Source organism: Dendrobium catenatum, unplaced genomic scaffold (assembly GCF_001605985.2).
Source record: "Dendrobium catenatum unplaced genomic scaffold, ASM160598v2 fragScaff_scaffold_536, whole genome shotgun sequence".
NCBI lineage: Eukaryota > Viridiplantae > Streptophyta > Magnoliopsida > Asparagales > Orchidaceae > Dendrobium > Dendrobium catenatum.
In genome coordinates, this window is record NW_021318998.1 from 581494 (window position 1) to 595181 (window position 13688).

General features: G+C 38.4%; 2 protein-coding genes across 2 annotated transcripts; both read right to left on the reverse strand.

The window, feature by feature from the left end:
* Positions 1–7411: 7411 nt before the first annotated feature.
* LOC110109328 (uncharacterized mitochondrial protein AtMg00810-like) lies at positions 7412–8278 on the reverse strand. Its single transcript, XM_020840344.1, has one exon. The coding sequence runs from the start codon at positions 8276–8278 to the stop codon at positions 7412–7414; it is 867 nt and encodes a 288-aa protein (XP_020696003.1).
* Positions 8279–10455: 2177 nt separating this feature from the next.
* On the reverse strand, positions 10456–11196 carry LOC110109327. The gene has a single exon (XM_020840343.2). It carries the CDS (start codon positions 11194–11196, stop codon positions 10456–10458), a length of 741 nt encoding a protein of 246 aa, XP_020696002.1.
* Positions 11197–13688: the final 2492 nt, after the last annotated feature.

Consider the following 13688-nt stretch of genomic DNA (forward strand, 5'->3'; position numbering starts at 1 on the left):
ATATCTGTGAGCTAGATCAAAGGGCTTCCTTGTATCAAGCTTAGCACAAAATTGATGAGTATCATACAGGGAAGGTAAAATCTTTAAGAATGTCGCAGGAAATAATGACATTGTTAGACGATATGGGGCTAATGATAAAAGTTGATTGATCGGTTAAAATTTTAACAATGAATTTATATCAGCTCATAATTTTTAAGCAACTTTGAAATATTTCATAGTAGACCAATTCACACATTGTTTTATGCTTCATATAATACTTGAGTGAAATCTTGTGTTATAATTTGAAATTTGATCTCAAAATTTGATTTTTTTTTTCAGATTATATTTTTTTAATCTATTCAATCATTTAATAGCGGCTTTAACACATACTAAAAGATGTAGTAAGTTCTTTCTACAACAACACTTATGCAAAATATTCATTCTTTTATGTTTAATATTCATAATTTTAATATATATATACCTTCAACATAAAAGAAAAATATTAAAGAGACGCCCTTTCAAAACTCGCAAAAAATGAATAGAAAGTGAAGTATAAAATATTATGAAATGAGAAATATAAATTCAGCTTTTATGAGGCTAAAAAGATAATTTCCTTAGATGTTGAGGAAGCCCCATAAGTATTGTTTGGAGTAGTTTTCTGGTTACTTTCTACAGCAGCTTTCTAGTACAATTTTTTTTTAAAGTAACGAAAAAATAGTGATCAAAAGTAGTCCCAAATAAAACCTTTAATTTGATTATGTTTGGTTGCTTTGTATACATGAGTGCATGTCTTACGTTGGTAGACTGAAAATTATGGACAATTTATTTCTCATGGGATTTCTCATCATGACATGATCTGTTTACTTACAACTCTTAACTATCTATTTTTTTGGCTTTAGTAACTGCTATGATTTGCGATATCTAGCCCAAAAAAGAATGATAGCGCTCATAATAAAAGAATTGCTGGTTATATTAATCTGCTTTATATAATAGCATCAAATGATAACTAGATACTTCAACGTTAAAGATGCAAAAAGCTTGATGGTTAGTTAGCCTACTGAGATTCATTGGAAATTTGGACTTCTGTCTTTTTTTTTTTAGAGGGCCGACGCGTTAAATAAGAAAGCGGGTACAAGTCTTTAAAGGACCTTAAGCCAATGCAGAAGAAAAAAAGGCAACCTATAAAGCCCAAGAACTTATCTAGGATACAATAAAGATAAACAAAAAGAAAACCAAAGCAGAGAAGGAGCAACAACCCATACCAGAAGGCCACAAACTAGCCAAAGGAATAACAAACGGAAGTGAAGTTCAAGACGACCATCCAACAACCTAGACAGAGATCACCACTTGCAAGGAAAAAAGAAAAAACAAATTGGACTTCGGCCTTGGAACACAAAATGGCTCGCCAAAGGTCATGCCATATACAAAAGTATCGTGAATTATGAGTCTATCATGTAACAATATATGATTAAGAGAGACATTTGTGTGCTTCATCATTATATATATATTTGCATCTGTGGCCTACACAAAAAACTTCCGTGATGTATAGGTTGACCATATCTTAATCATTTGATAAAAAAATTCTAAGTTGACCAATATCATTGTCGTGTCCACATATATAATAAACTGACTTCTATAATAATCGACTGCAATCTATATCATAATATAACCATATATATTGACTATGACATCTTTTGTCAATTATGGCATATCAAGTTACACCATCAAAACACTCTACGATGGATCATTAATTCTATTACATCAATGAAGAGATCATCATCTCATATTAAAGACAAATTAAATAATTATAATCTGCTCATACATGACTAATCATTTATCTAAAAAATCATTACAATTGTGCATTTACTTTATTTAATCTTATTTATCACATTTTATCTATTTTCATGAAGCTAAGCATCATCATAAATCTAACATGTTTAAAAAGAGAGATTAACATAAACTAAATATAGCTTTATGGCTATAAAAGAATTGCTGGTTATATTAATCTGCTTTATATAATAGCATCAAATGATAACTAGATACTTCAACGTTAAAGATGCAAAAAGCTTGATGGTTAGTTAGCCTACTGAGATTCATTGGAAATTTGGACTTCTGTCTTTTTTTTTTTTAGAGGGCCGACGCGTTAAATAAGAAAGCGGGTACAAGTCTTTAAAGGACCATTAGCCAATGCAGAAGAAAAAACGCAACCTATAAGGCCCAAGAACTTATCTAGGATACAATAAAGATAAACAAAAAGAGAACCAAAGCAGAGAAGGAGCAACACCCCATACCAGAAGGCCACAAACTAGCCAAAGGAATAACAAACGGAAGTCAAGTGCAAGACGACCATCCAACAGCCTAGACAGAGATCACCACTTGCAAGGAAAAAAGAAAAAACAAATTGGACTTCGGCCTTGGAACACAAAATGGTTCGCCAAAGGTCATGCCATATACAAAAGTATCGTGAATTATGAGTCTATCATGTAACCATATATGATTAAGGGAGACATTTGTGTGCTTCATCATTATATATTTGTGTAGTAAAATTTATTTATTTTCTTAGATTCAGTGCAATAAAAATGTTAATTGATTCTTCTAAAATATTATGTACTCATCTAAAATAAATTTAATAATTTTAAAGTTATTTTGATTAAAATAATTTAATCAGATCATCTTCATCCGAAATTTCTTATAAGTTAACGACCATTGATGTTGTAAAATTATTGCATAAACCACAGAACTTGATTTCGTTTGGGAGAGCTTTTCAATCATTTTTGTGTTACAAAAAACATCCAACAAATAATTATATATGTTTAGATTAAAAATTCCTTTTTTTTGACAAATCTGTATAACCGCAGAAAAAGTCAAAAAACAAACAAACAAATAAAAAAAAAGTTATTATAAACAACAAAACTTCATAAAATAAAATAAAAAAGCCATTAATCAGAGGTCAATATGATTACGATTTGAAAATAAAATACAACAGAAAGAAAGCTGTTCTAAATAGACCTCAAACCGCTACCAATATTTATTGTAACACTGTATTAAACCACCATTAGTTCTTGAATCTTTTTCTTTTTTTTTAGTAACGGGTTATCTATCAGCTGTTACCTTCAAAGGAGGCGAATGACAGCGTAACTAATCCCTCGGTGCGCCTATACCAGCAACCAACCCCACACTCCACAAGTGCAGTAGGGTCACACAGTTATTTTTCCCCACTTAAGGAGTCGCGCCACTTAAGAGAGGAATCGAACATGAGTTGGGGGTTCTCAATCATGCTCGCCCACCAACTCAGCTAAGCCCGACGGATATCGTACCTTTTCTAAAGACATGAGACAAAACCCCAGCCAGTCATCAACTCAACCGTGCAAAACAAGACCATAACAAATCCGCTATGAATAAGAAGAAACCTATGGGCGCCCATAGAAATATGTAAAAAAGTATTTAGTCTCATGAACTTGACAGAAAAGCTGTTACATATCTAGCTAGCTAACATTCGTGCACCAGACTTTGATCTTTTCAAGCTTAAAAAACTAAAAAAAATAATAAGAAACAGCTGCACTTGAACCAGATTGGCCACTCTCTCGTGATCAGTTTAAACTATTTCATCCTTCACGAGCTATGATATCATGAACACAACCATCATTCACGAGCCATGATGCATGACATATATCATCATCATAATTATAAAAGTTGACTTTTACAAATTATTTCTCACTGGAAAAAACGATCGAGCGAGCTTTAACGAGAATAAAACTCCATGATGTGAGATTATGAAGAAATATCTTTAGTCGTTAGCTATATTGAATGCCAACTTGATTGAGCATTTGATCAGGCTTTTGTTATTGTTGATTTTGACGTGTATTTCATTTGCATCATACCATCTCCAATCAAACGGCATACCACCATATGTTGTCGGCTATTCGTTCCATTCGAACCAAATCTCATGCTAAAGTTCGGCAAGTGAACAATCTAACGTCAATATTGGCGTCGGACTGTTCACTTTCGCAAAAAAATTTGGACTACGGGATTTGCCAAAGAAGCGCTTGATAGAGGAGAAAAGCGCAGGAAAGAGGAGAAAATGGTTACATTCGCACGAAGCACATGAAAGAAAAAGAGAAAATGCCAATCGATTGGAGATGAATTACTGCATTTTAAAGTTTTGTTGCATTTTGGAGTGGAAAACCGGTTTTCGGTTGGAGATGCCCTCATACTGTAGAAATTATAAATACTACATGCAATTAAATTTTTTCTTTCGGTTAACCAAAAATAATCTTTTATCTGTTTTTTTTTTAAATAGCTCTCTCTCTTTCTCTCTCACTTGCTTCTCTATCATCCTGTTCATGGATGTATACAGCAATCAGTGGTGCAACCTATTTGAATAGCAAATCATCCTAACCATTTAGCTCTCGACCCTCTTTTGGTTTAGTTATTTCCCTGTGCTGCAGGCTTTTAGCAGTAGAAGCTAAGAAAAACTACAGTTTTTTTTTTTTTTTCTGTGATCTGTGATCATAAATCAGCTTGATCTGCAGCTGAATAAAAATATTTATCTAGTTTCTGAACATTGTAGAGCAAATAGTCAACAAATCGACCTAGAATAAACTAGGAGATTTGCATGAATGTTACTTAATTAATACTTATTTTATATAATATCTAATAAATATAAATATTTATCCGATCCAATGTCTGAATCTCTGTAACATATCAAAAATATAACTCCATTAATAATCCTTAACTTCTCTCTTTGCTCTGCTTGTTAGAGATGTTGAAGGTCTATTGCAGCAGCAGATGGCTGTGCGAATCAAGTGAGAGCAGGAGAAGCAAGGGAAAAATGGGCAAATTATTATGTCCGGTGTCATCACGTCACCAAAATGCACCGGGATACCGTGTATTCGGGTGATGTGGCGCGACTGAATTGAGTGTCCGGTGACCGGACCGGACGTAATAATTCGCAGAAAAAATGACAGGGGGTGCCACTCAAGAGAGACGAGCAGTGAGGATTCAATGTGTGGGTTGAGAGTCGGGAAGGTTTTTGTAAGCTATAGGCAATAAAAAAATTATTATTGTTTTATAAATTATCTAAGGATTGATTTAAGATAATTTTTTTATTGTTTTTTAAAATAGTGTTTTAATACAAAAATTTTCAATTTAAAAAATTTTATATTAAAAAATTTACTTTAAAAATAGTAAAAAAAAATTGTCCAAAATAAAGTATTAATCAATTAATTTTAGTTGTAACATTTATAAAATCAGAATGATAGACTATTTTTCAAATGAAGTCAATCGAACTTAGTTTTAGGATTCGTTTGGGACGGTTTTTTACTTGTTTTTAAAACAGTTTTTTTAATACAAAAATTAAAGTTTTTATACTAAAAAGTTGTGTTAATAAGCAATAAAAAAATAGTCCCAAACATTTATTTTTTCCCATCGATTGCACTTTGTTAACATTTATTTTATGAAATTAACTAAATGGACTCCTACTTTCAATATCGCTGAGGAATCTCCCATATTTAATTCCTATCTTGATTTTCTTCCCAAATATGCTATCATATCTGTTTTCTCCCTGTATTTTGCACAGTTTGGATTCCTTATTTGATAGTCCTCTTTATATTGATAATGCAACTTCGATCATCTCACATAATTCTGTTGTGCGAGTTTTAGTTGAGCTTAATACTATAAGATATCATAAGAAGATTTGGATTGGGCCTCATAATTTAGGGTATATCCAACATGTTCTGATGGAGGAATTCCCCACCCTTTTTTTGAGCATTGCAAGATTCCCGGGCATTTAAAAATGGAATGTTTGGAACTCCACCCCATTTAATTAGTTAAGGAAGCTTCGACTATCCTTAAACCGGTCAACAATGTGGATAAGGAAAACACTGGTTTCACTACAAGAAAACCTTGATTTACTTGCGGCATTTGTGGCGGTGTAACCGATAGATATTCCGCCGATAACATAGTGCATATTCTCAAGCGGATAAACCTTCTAAAAATTACCATATAAAAATCCGCTGGCACATCTATCATTTTATTGTAAAACTGGCTGTAATTTACAGCCAAAAACATACCAGAAATTTCTGATGAAATTTTCATCATCTTATTTAAACCCAACAAAATAGTTCTGGCGGACCTGCTCGAGAAGACCCTATTTCCCTCATGCAGTCGCCTTCCTTCTCATTTCACTCCTGGTCATTTTGATTCTCTCCCGCTCACGTTAGTCGCCTTAGACGAACCCCGCCTCTGTCGAGACTGCTCTGTTACCCGATGTTCGCTACCTTAATTAATTGCCAAAAATCCATCGTAAGTTTATCTTGATTAGCCTTTTTATTTTTGCTTTGAACATGGTTGTTCTCGGTAGACATTTACAAGAGATTATAACATAGTGTATGCATTATGTTGATGATATTCTTCTTGTTGATAAGACTAGAGAGGCAGCTAATGTGGATACTTTTAGTATAATTCAAATTAGATGGTTAAAGTGGAGAAATTCATTGGCATTATTGTGCACATTGTAGAAACGAAAGAGAGGTTACTCCGGCAGAGTGAGTTCGCCGGAGCTGAGGAAGACAAGAAACCAGATGACAAGAAATATTATTATGTTATTCAATTTGTCCTAGGTACAGAAGCTAGTATATAAAGACATTAGGTGTACACGTGTAAAGATCTTATTGGACGGAGAAGTAGTTAGCCGTTGGAAGCTTAAGCCGGTGTCTCTAATATCCCATGTCAAACTGAAGATTCTTCTTGAATGTTTAGTTTGGTTCGTAGCTCCTTGAATCTGACTGTAGATAGTGGCTTAGTTAGAATATCGGCTAACTGATATGTGGTGCTGATCGGAAGAAGCCGAATGACGTGGTTGTGAATGTGATCGCGGATGAACCGGTGATCAATCTCGATGTGCTTTGTTCTAGCGTGAAAGACCGGGTTGTGAGCCAGGGCGATAGCCAGTGGCGGAGCCAGAAAATATATCTAGGGGGGGCCTAAATTTTTTTTTTAAAATTTTCCTTTAACTTTTTACATTCAAGCTTAGGATCAATATAATTAGTATTAAAAATGATAAAACTTTGGTAGTAAATTAGTTTATTTTCTTTCTTCACAAAATGACTTCAATCATCAAATCATTTGATTTCTGCTAGAACATGTTTAATATATTAATTAAATATGTGATATTAAAAATCTCATTGCACACAAAAAAAAAATTATAAAATCTATTTAAGATTGAATTAATATAGGATTAAGATAATATCATTCAAGAAAAAATGTAAATAAATAAAAAATTAAATTGGGAGTGATTTGAATGGATGGGCACGGGCCCCCCCTTGCCCCCCCCCCCCCTCCATCCGCCTATGGCGATAGCTGACATGTTATCGCAGAACAAATCGATCGGTTGGTTGTATTGGATGAAGAAGTCGGTGAGCAGTCGTTTCAATCAGATAGTGTTGGCGGTAGCGGCCGCTAACGCGCGGTATTCCGACTCTGTTGAGGATCTTGAAACGGTATTCTGCTTTTTAACAGTCCATGAAATAAGAGTATTGCCGAGGAAGGTGCAATGCCCGGTGGTAGATTTCCGGGTGTTGGGATCGCCCGCCCAGTCTGCGTCGGAGTATGTAGATAGGGTGAGCGGTCCTGGAAGAATAGGTAAACCGAGTTTCACTGATCCTTTGATATACCGCAGCAAACGCTTGAGCAGATAAGTATGCTGTGGTGTGGGATCATGAAGATGTTGGGATAGTACATTGACGGCGTGCGCAATGTCGGGTCGAGTTAGTGTTAGGTATTGGAGAGATCCCGTGACCCTCCTGTAGGTGGTGGGATCGGAGAGGACAACGTCATCAAGCACCTGTTCCGGTAATTTAGTGCAAGAAGGATTAGATAAAGAGTTGCAGTTTGTTAAATTGACAGAGCTTAGTATAGATTCAGCATACGACGATTGAGAAAGAAAATACTTATTTGATTGTTTCTGTATTTTGATGCCGAGAAAGTGATGGGCTGGGCCGAGATCCTTCATGTTAAATGTAGATTGTAGTTCCGACAGAACAGAGGAAATGGCGTTGTTGTCGTTGCCGGTGACTAGAATGTCATCGACGTAGACTAATAAAAATATGCGTATCTTGCCCCGGCACAGAGTGAGCAGAGACGGATCTGCCTTGTTGTACTCGAACCCGAGCTTGAGAAGATGGTTGGTGAACGTAGTGTACCATTGACGGGGTGCTTGACGTAGGCCATAGATAGATTTGAGCAGCCTACAAACGTGATTAGGATGATCTTTATCGGTGAAACCTCGTGGCTGGACCATATATACGATGTCGTTGAGCTGGCCATGCAAGAAGGCATTAGATACGTCCCATTGCTGTACCGACTAGTCGTGGAAGAGGGCGACGGTGAACATGACTCTAATGGTCGGGATTTTTGCAACAGGACTGAATGTCTCGGCGTAGTCGATACCGTGTGCTTGCTGAGTTCCCAGAGCCACGATACGAGCTTTGAATCGTGCGATTGAGCCATCCACATTGAATTTCTTGAGGAAGGTCCATTTGCAGCCTAACACCTGAGCGTTGGGAGGAGGTGTTTCGAGATGCCAAGTGCCTTGTTGTTGGAGAGCTAGAAATTCTTCGGCCATTGCTTGCCTCCATTCGTGCTTCTTGGAGGCCTCTTTAAAGTTTGTGGGATCGGGATCTTGGTTAGAGCTGGTAGGGCTGTGAGCAAGAAGGTTTAACCGTGCGGTCGGTTTTAGTGATCCAGTCTGTGTTCTGGTGATCATGGGATGCCGAGTGGGAGGTATGTGTGAACGAGAGTCAGAGGCTGGGATTATTGCTGGAGGGTCGGGCATAGCTTCTTGGCTGGAGGAGAGACTTGATTGAGGCGGGAAGTATGTTGTCGGGTTTGTAGAAATAACGGGCGACTTTGGCAGATGTCTTTGTTTAGATGCCATTGATGTCGGTAAAAGCATAGCGGGAGGAACATCGTTGTGTTGAACCTGAGGAGGCGTAATGATGTTAGCGAACGGAAAGGAATGCTCAAAGAATGTAACGTGTCGTGAAACGAAAAATTTGTTTGTCTCCCTGTTAAGGCATTTGTAGCCTTTATGGCTGTCCGAGTAACCGAGAAAGATGAAGGATCTGGATTTTGGTTCAAGTTTTGTACGCGTGTGCTGTGGTAACAATGGGAAGCATTCGCAGCCGAATGTCTTCAAGTGCTTATAATCCGGCTTGATGCGGAACAGTAATTGCAATGGCGACTTGTTATTGGTGTTTGGGGAAGGCATTCTATTAATCAAATATGCCGCCGTGGAACACGCTTCAGGCCAATATTGATGCGGGACGACAGCTCTGTGTAGAAGTGATCGAGTGGTTTCTACCACATGCCGATTTTTCCGTTCAGCCACGCCGTTTTGCTCAGGGGTGTAGGGACAGGACACTTGATGTCGAATACCTTTGGTCAGAAGAAAGGATTTCATCTGAAGATTAGTGAATTCGGTTCCGCCGTCTGTCCTAAGGATTTTAATTCGATGATTAAGCTGATTTTCAATAAGCGTAGTGAAATGTTTAAACACATTGAATACATCAGATTTATGTATTAAGGGAAAAAGCCATGTACAACGGGAGAAGTCATCAATGAACATAACAAAAAATCTGCAGCCTAGAACGGAGGAGGCCGGAGACGGACCCCAGACGTCGGCATGCACGATGTGCAGAGGTATTTGAGTTCTTGATTGAGAATGCTCAAATGGATGCTTATGATTTTTACATTGAACACATGTAATACAATTTTTAGAAGAAGTAAAGATGCGTAAGGTAGGATCGTTTTGAGAAATCCGTTGCAAGATTCAGAGATGAGGATGTCCCAGGCGGTCGTGCCACACAGAGGAAGAGTGCTTGGACACCTGAAGAGCTGTTGGAAGATGCGGAGATACGGATGAGTTCGGTATCCTGTACAGACAGCCGCTACAGGGTCCTTGAAGCAGCTGTTGATCGGTCATCAGGTCCTTGAAAACAAATCCACTTGGGTCAAAAGTAATTGAAATTTTGTTATCTTTAACGAGGTTAGAAATAGACAAAAGATTATGCAAGATGTTTGGGACATGAAGCAAATTTGATAAGAAAAGCTTACGATTCGGGGTAGGAAGAATGCCCGTGCCCGAGTGAGCAATGGGGATGTTTCTTCCGTCCCCGATAAAGATGCCGTCGGAGCCATTGTATGACGTCGGTTGTGAAAGATTATCAACAGCGTTAGTCATGTGGGAGGAGGCGCCGGAGTCGAGAAACCAATCGCTGGACAAGACTTCGGGGTTAGCCATCAGAGCAGTAATCTATTTAGTTCCAGTAGTGGACGGAGTGTAATTGGCGTTCATACGGTGCCAACAAGCGTCAGCCGTATGACCCTTCTTGAGGCAAATCTGACAAGTCGGAGCGGGCTGCTGTTGGACAGAGCGATTTGTGTTGCTAGAATTTTGCGTGGAACGCCTCTGGATCGTCATCCACGGCCCCTGCTGGCGTAGAGCGCTGCCTGCTGAACAGTTTCGCTGGATTGGCGAGCTGCATCTGCGTTTACATGAATCTCCTCGCTGATAAGCATAGCGTATAGATTCTCGAGCCGAATCGGGGAAGGGGAGTTGCGGATATATGTCTTGAATGACTGGTAGGCGGGTGTTAACCCATTCAAGATGTATAAGATGATGTCCTCGGAGTCGATCGTGGATCCGGCGGAAGCAATTTGATCAACTAGTTTCTTTATTTCAGTTAAATATTGGATCATCGACGAATTCTTCATGGAGACGTGGTGGAGCTCATTCTTGAGCTGGATTACCTTGGAGCGACTAGTTGCCTGAAATTGGCTTTCAAGAATCTGCCAGATTTTGTGGGTTGTATTGAGGTGAATGATATAGGGTAAGACGGTCGGAGATATTGTCGAGCAAATGGCTGCCTGAAGGTTTTGGTCAGTAATGCGCCAGTTCTTGAGAGCGGTCAGTTGATCGGAAGATTCTCTGGAGGGAGGGGGCGGAGCAAGAAAGTGTTCAAAGTCGTTTGCACGAAGCAATTTTAGGATCTGATGACGCCAGATCGGATAATTGTCGGTCGACAATTGGTTTGGGACGATGGTCTTGAGATTTGAGACAACGAACTTTAGAGATGGAGAGATCGGTGAGATGTCCACCGGAGAGGCGGGTATTTGGTTGGTGGCCGCAGAGGAAGAGGCGGAGTGCGACGTTGTCATAATAGAAGGAAGAAGAGAAGGCCTGATACCATGTAGAAACGAAAGAGAGGTTACTCCGGCAGAGTGAGTTCGCCGGAGCTGAGGAAGACAAGAAACCAGATGACAAGAAATATTATTATGTTATTCAATTTGTCCTAGGTACAGAAGCTAGTATATAAAGACATTAGGTGTACACGTGTAAAGATCTTATTGGACGGAGAAGTAGTTAGCCGTTGGAAGCTTAAGCCGGTGTCTCTAATACACATATAAGAACGCTCATGAGTGACTTTACTCTTAGAGACAATATACAAAATGAGCATATACGTGAAAAGGTTGAAGAAGCTCCTATGGAAGATAAGATTATAGAGAGTGAGAGAGTTGACTTAGATGGGTTGGTCACATAAAATGGCGGCCTCCCGATGACCTAGTTAGGAAAGGAGTGGTATTGGATTTGGCTTATGTTAAGAAAGGTAGAGGTATAAAAAACACAAGAAGAGTGCAAACTATGTTCACACACATAAAAAAGTTGGTAAATCTACTAAAATATATCAAGCGAAAACTGTATTTTCACATAGGTACTATATGACCTATGCATGCTTTTCTTAGCATGGTAGGATTGAAGATTACAGTTGAGGTGTCACTCAACAATATTGTGCACGTCTTTCTTGATGTGGAGGGTATACTAAGGTTCCTTAAATTTCCTCTAAACGGGGGAGAGTCGGGAGGTTGTCAAAATTTTTATTGATATGGGACTTGTGTGAAATAACACCATCCAATTTATAAATCAATTTGAACTCAATATATTTTTCTTCAACAAATGTTACTCCAATATCTAGTATCTTCATATAATATGTAGGCTAAATTCTTCATATTATATATACTAGAAATTAAAAAGTTAATTGGATGTATAATCGATTAGCGTAAGGACAAAAGATATTAACAGATGAGTTCATTAATGGGTGAATTTTTTCATCTAGATAGCATGTCAAATGCCAAATTCCATCTCATATGGAAAGTTTTGATGTCCATGTTCTAAACATAAAAATCAAGTACACTTAAGACGAGATGATGTAATTATTGATCTATATCGAAGAGGGTTCATGCCAGAATATTGGTATTGGACTTCTCATAGTGAGAACGAGACATATTTTGATTCTCGATGCGACCCGTCTGCAAGTTCTAATATAGCTGAGGAAGAAAAAATTTGATCTCTTGAGTATTTAGTTTATGATGCAACTGGGACACAATTTGAACAATATATAAAAGAGTCATTAAATATGAAGGTACATAAAAAAAAATATGAAGACATAATTTTTATGATTTATTATATGCTGCCCAACAACCGATATTGAAGGGGCGCACCACTCACTTGGATTTATCTATTGTTGTGAAGTTATTAAGTATCAATGCTGAATATAACATCCCATGTAAATGCATTAATCAATTCGTTGGACTGTTTAAAGAAATCAACTCAGCATATAACATAATTCATACAAATTTATATTGAACTAAAAAAGTTGGAATGCTTGGATTTCTAAAGACCTTCCGGATTGGTTCCTCATTGATCCGTCAGATGCATAAATAGAGGCTCAGGAGGGTAACTTTGGTTCCTGTTATGATTTCCATGATGATAATGATTTGAATGTTATTATTGTTAATAATAATAATTTCTCGATTGCTGCCTATGATACATTATAGATATTTATGCGTTGAATAAGCAAATATATATATATATATATATATACTACAAAAATTAATTTTGGGCGCACCCGAACTCTGATTTCAGCGAGCTTATAGTCAAACTGAGCGTCTCGGAAATACGAACCCAACGACACCAAGATTAACCCAATCCAATCCCAAATGAGTCCGAATCAAGGGCTCAGAGCGCTGTTGGAAGGTTCAAACTGCAATTTGAGTTACCAAACGGTCTCCGATTTTGACGAGCTTATACTCGAATCGAACGGCTCGACGAGACGAATCCAACGAGCCCAAGATCGCAGAATTTTGACATCATTAAGGCCTTCAAATGCCCAACGAACGGTACATGATCAAAGGATTCGATATCGGCCGTCCATTGGACCACTCCCTATTCGCCCCTGATCTCATGCCTATTTCCGGGCCATGCCACTCCAGAAAATCTATAAATAGAGCCCTCATTTCTCATAAGAGGGGATCCAAGCAAGAGAGAGAAGAAGAGAAGAGAAGGAAGGAGTTCCTCCTCGACAGCCGCCGGACCACCGCCGGACCACCGCAGAACCTCGCCGGACCACCGCAGGAATCTCGTCGGACAACCGCCGGACCACCGCAGGAACCTTGCCGGACCACCACAAAACCTCGCCGGACCACCACCTTAAGGCCCGACGTTCATCCCCGACGTCCTGCCAAAGACCCGACGTCTTGTTCAAGGCCCGACACTCAGTCCCTACGTCCTGCCAAAGACCCGACGTCTTGTTCAAGGCCTGACACTCAGTCCCTACTTCCTACCAAAGACCCGACGTCTTATTCAAGGCCCG

Bases quoted from the DNA above. Each gene is read 5' to 3' on its own strand.
- LOC110109327 (XM_020840343.2), bottom strand. From the start codon at position 11,196: ATGACAACGTCGCACTCCGCCTCTTCCTCTGCGGCCACCAACCAAATA.
- LOC110109328 (XM_020840344.1), bottom strand. From the start codon at position 8,278: ATGGTCCAGCCACGAGGTTTCACCGATAAAGATCATCCTAATCACGTT.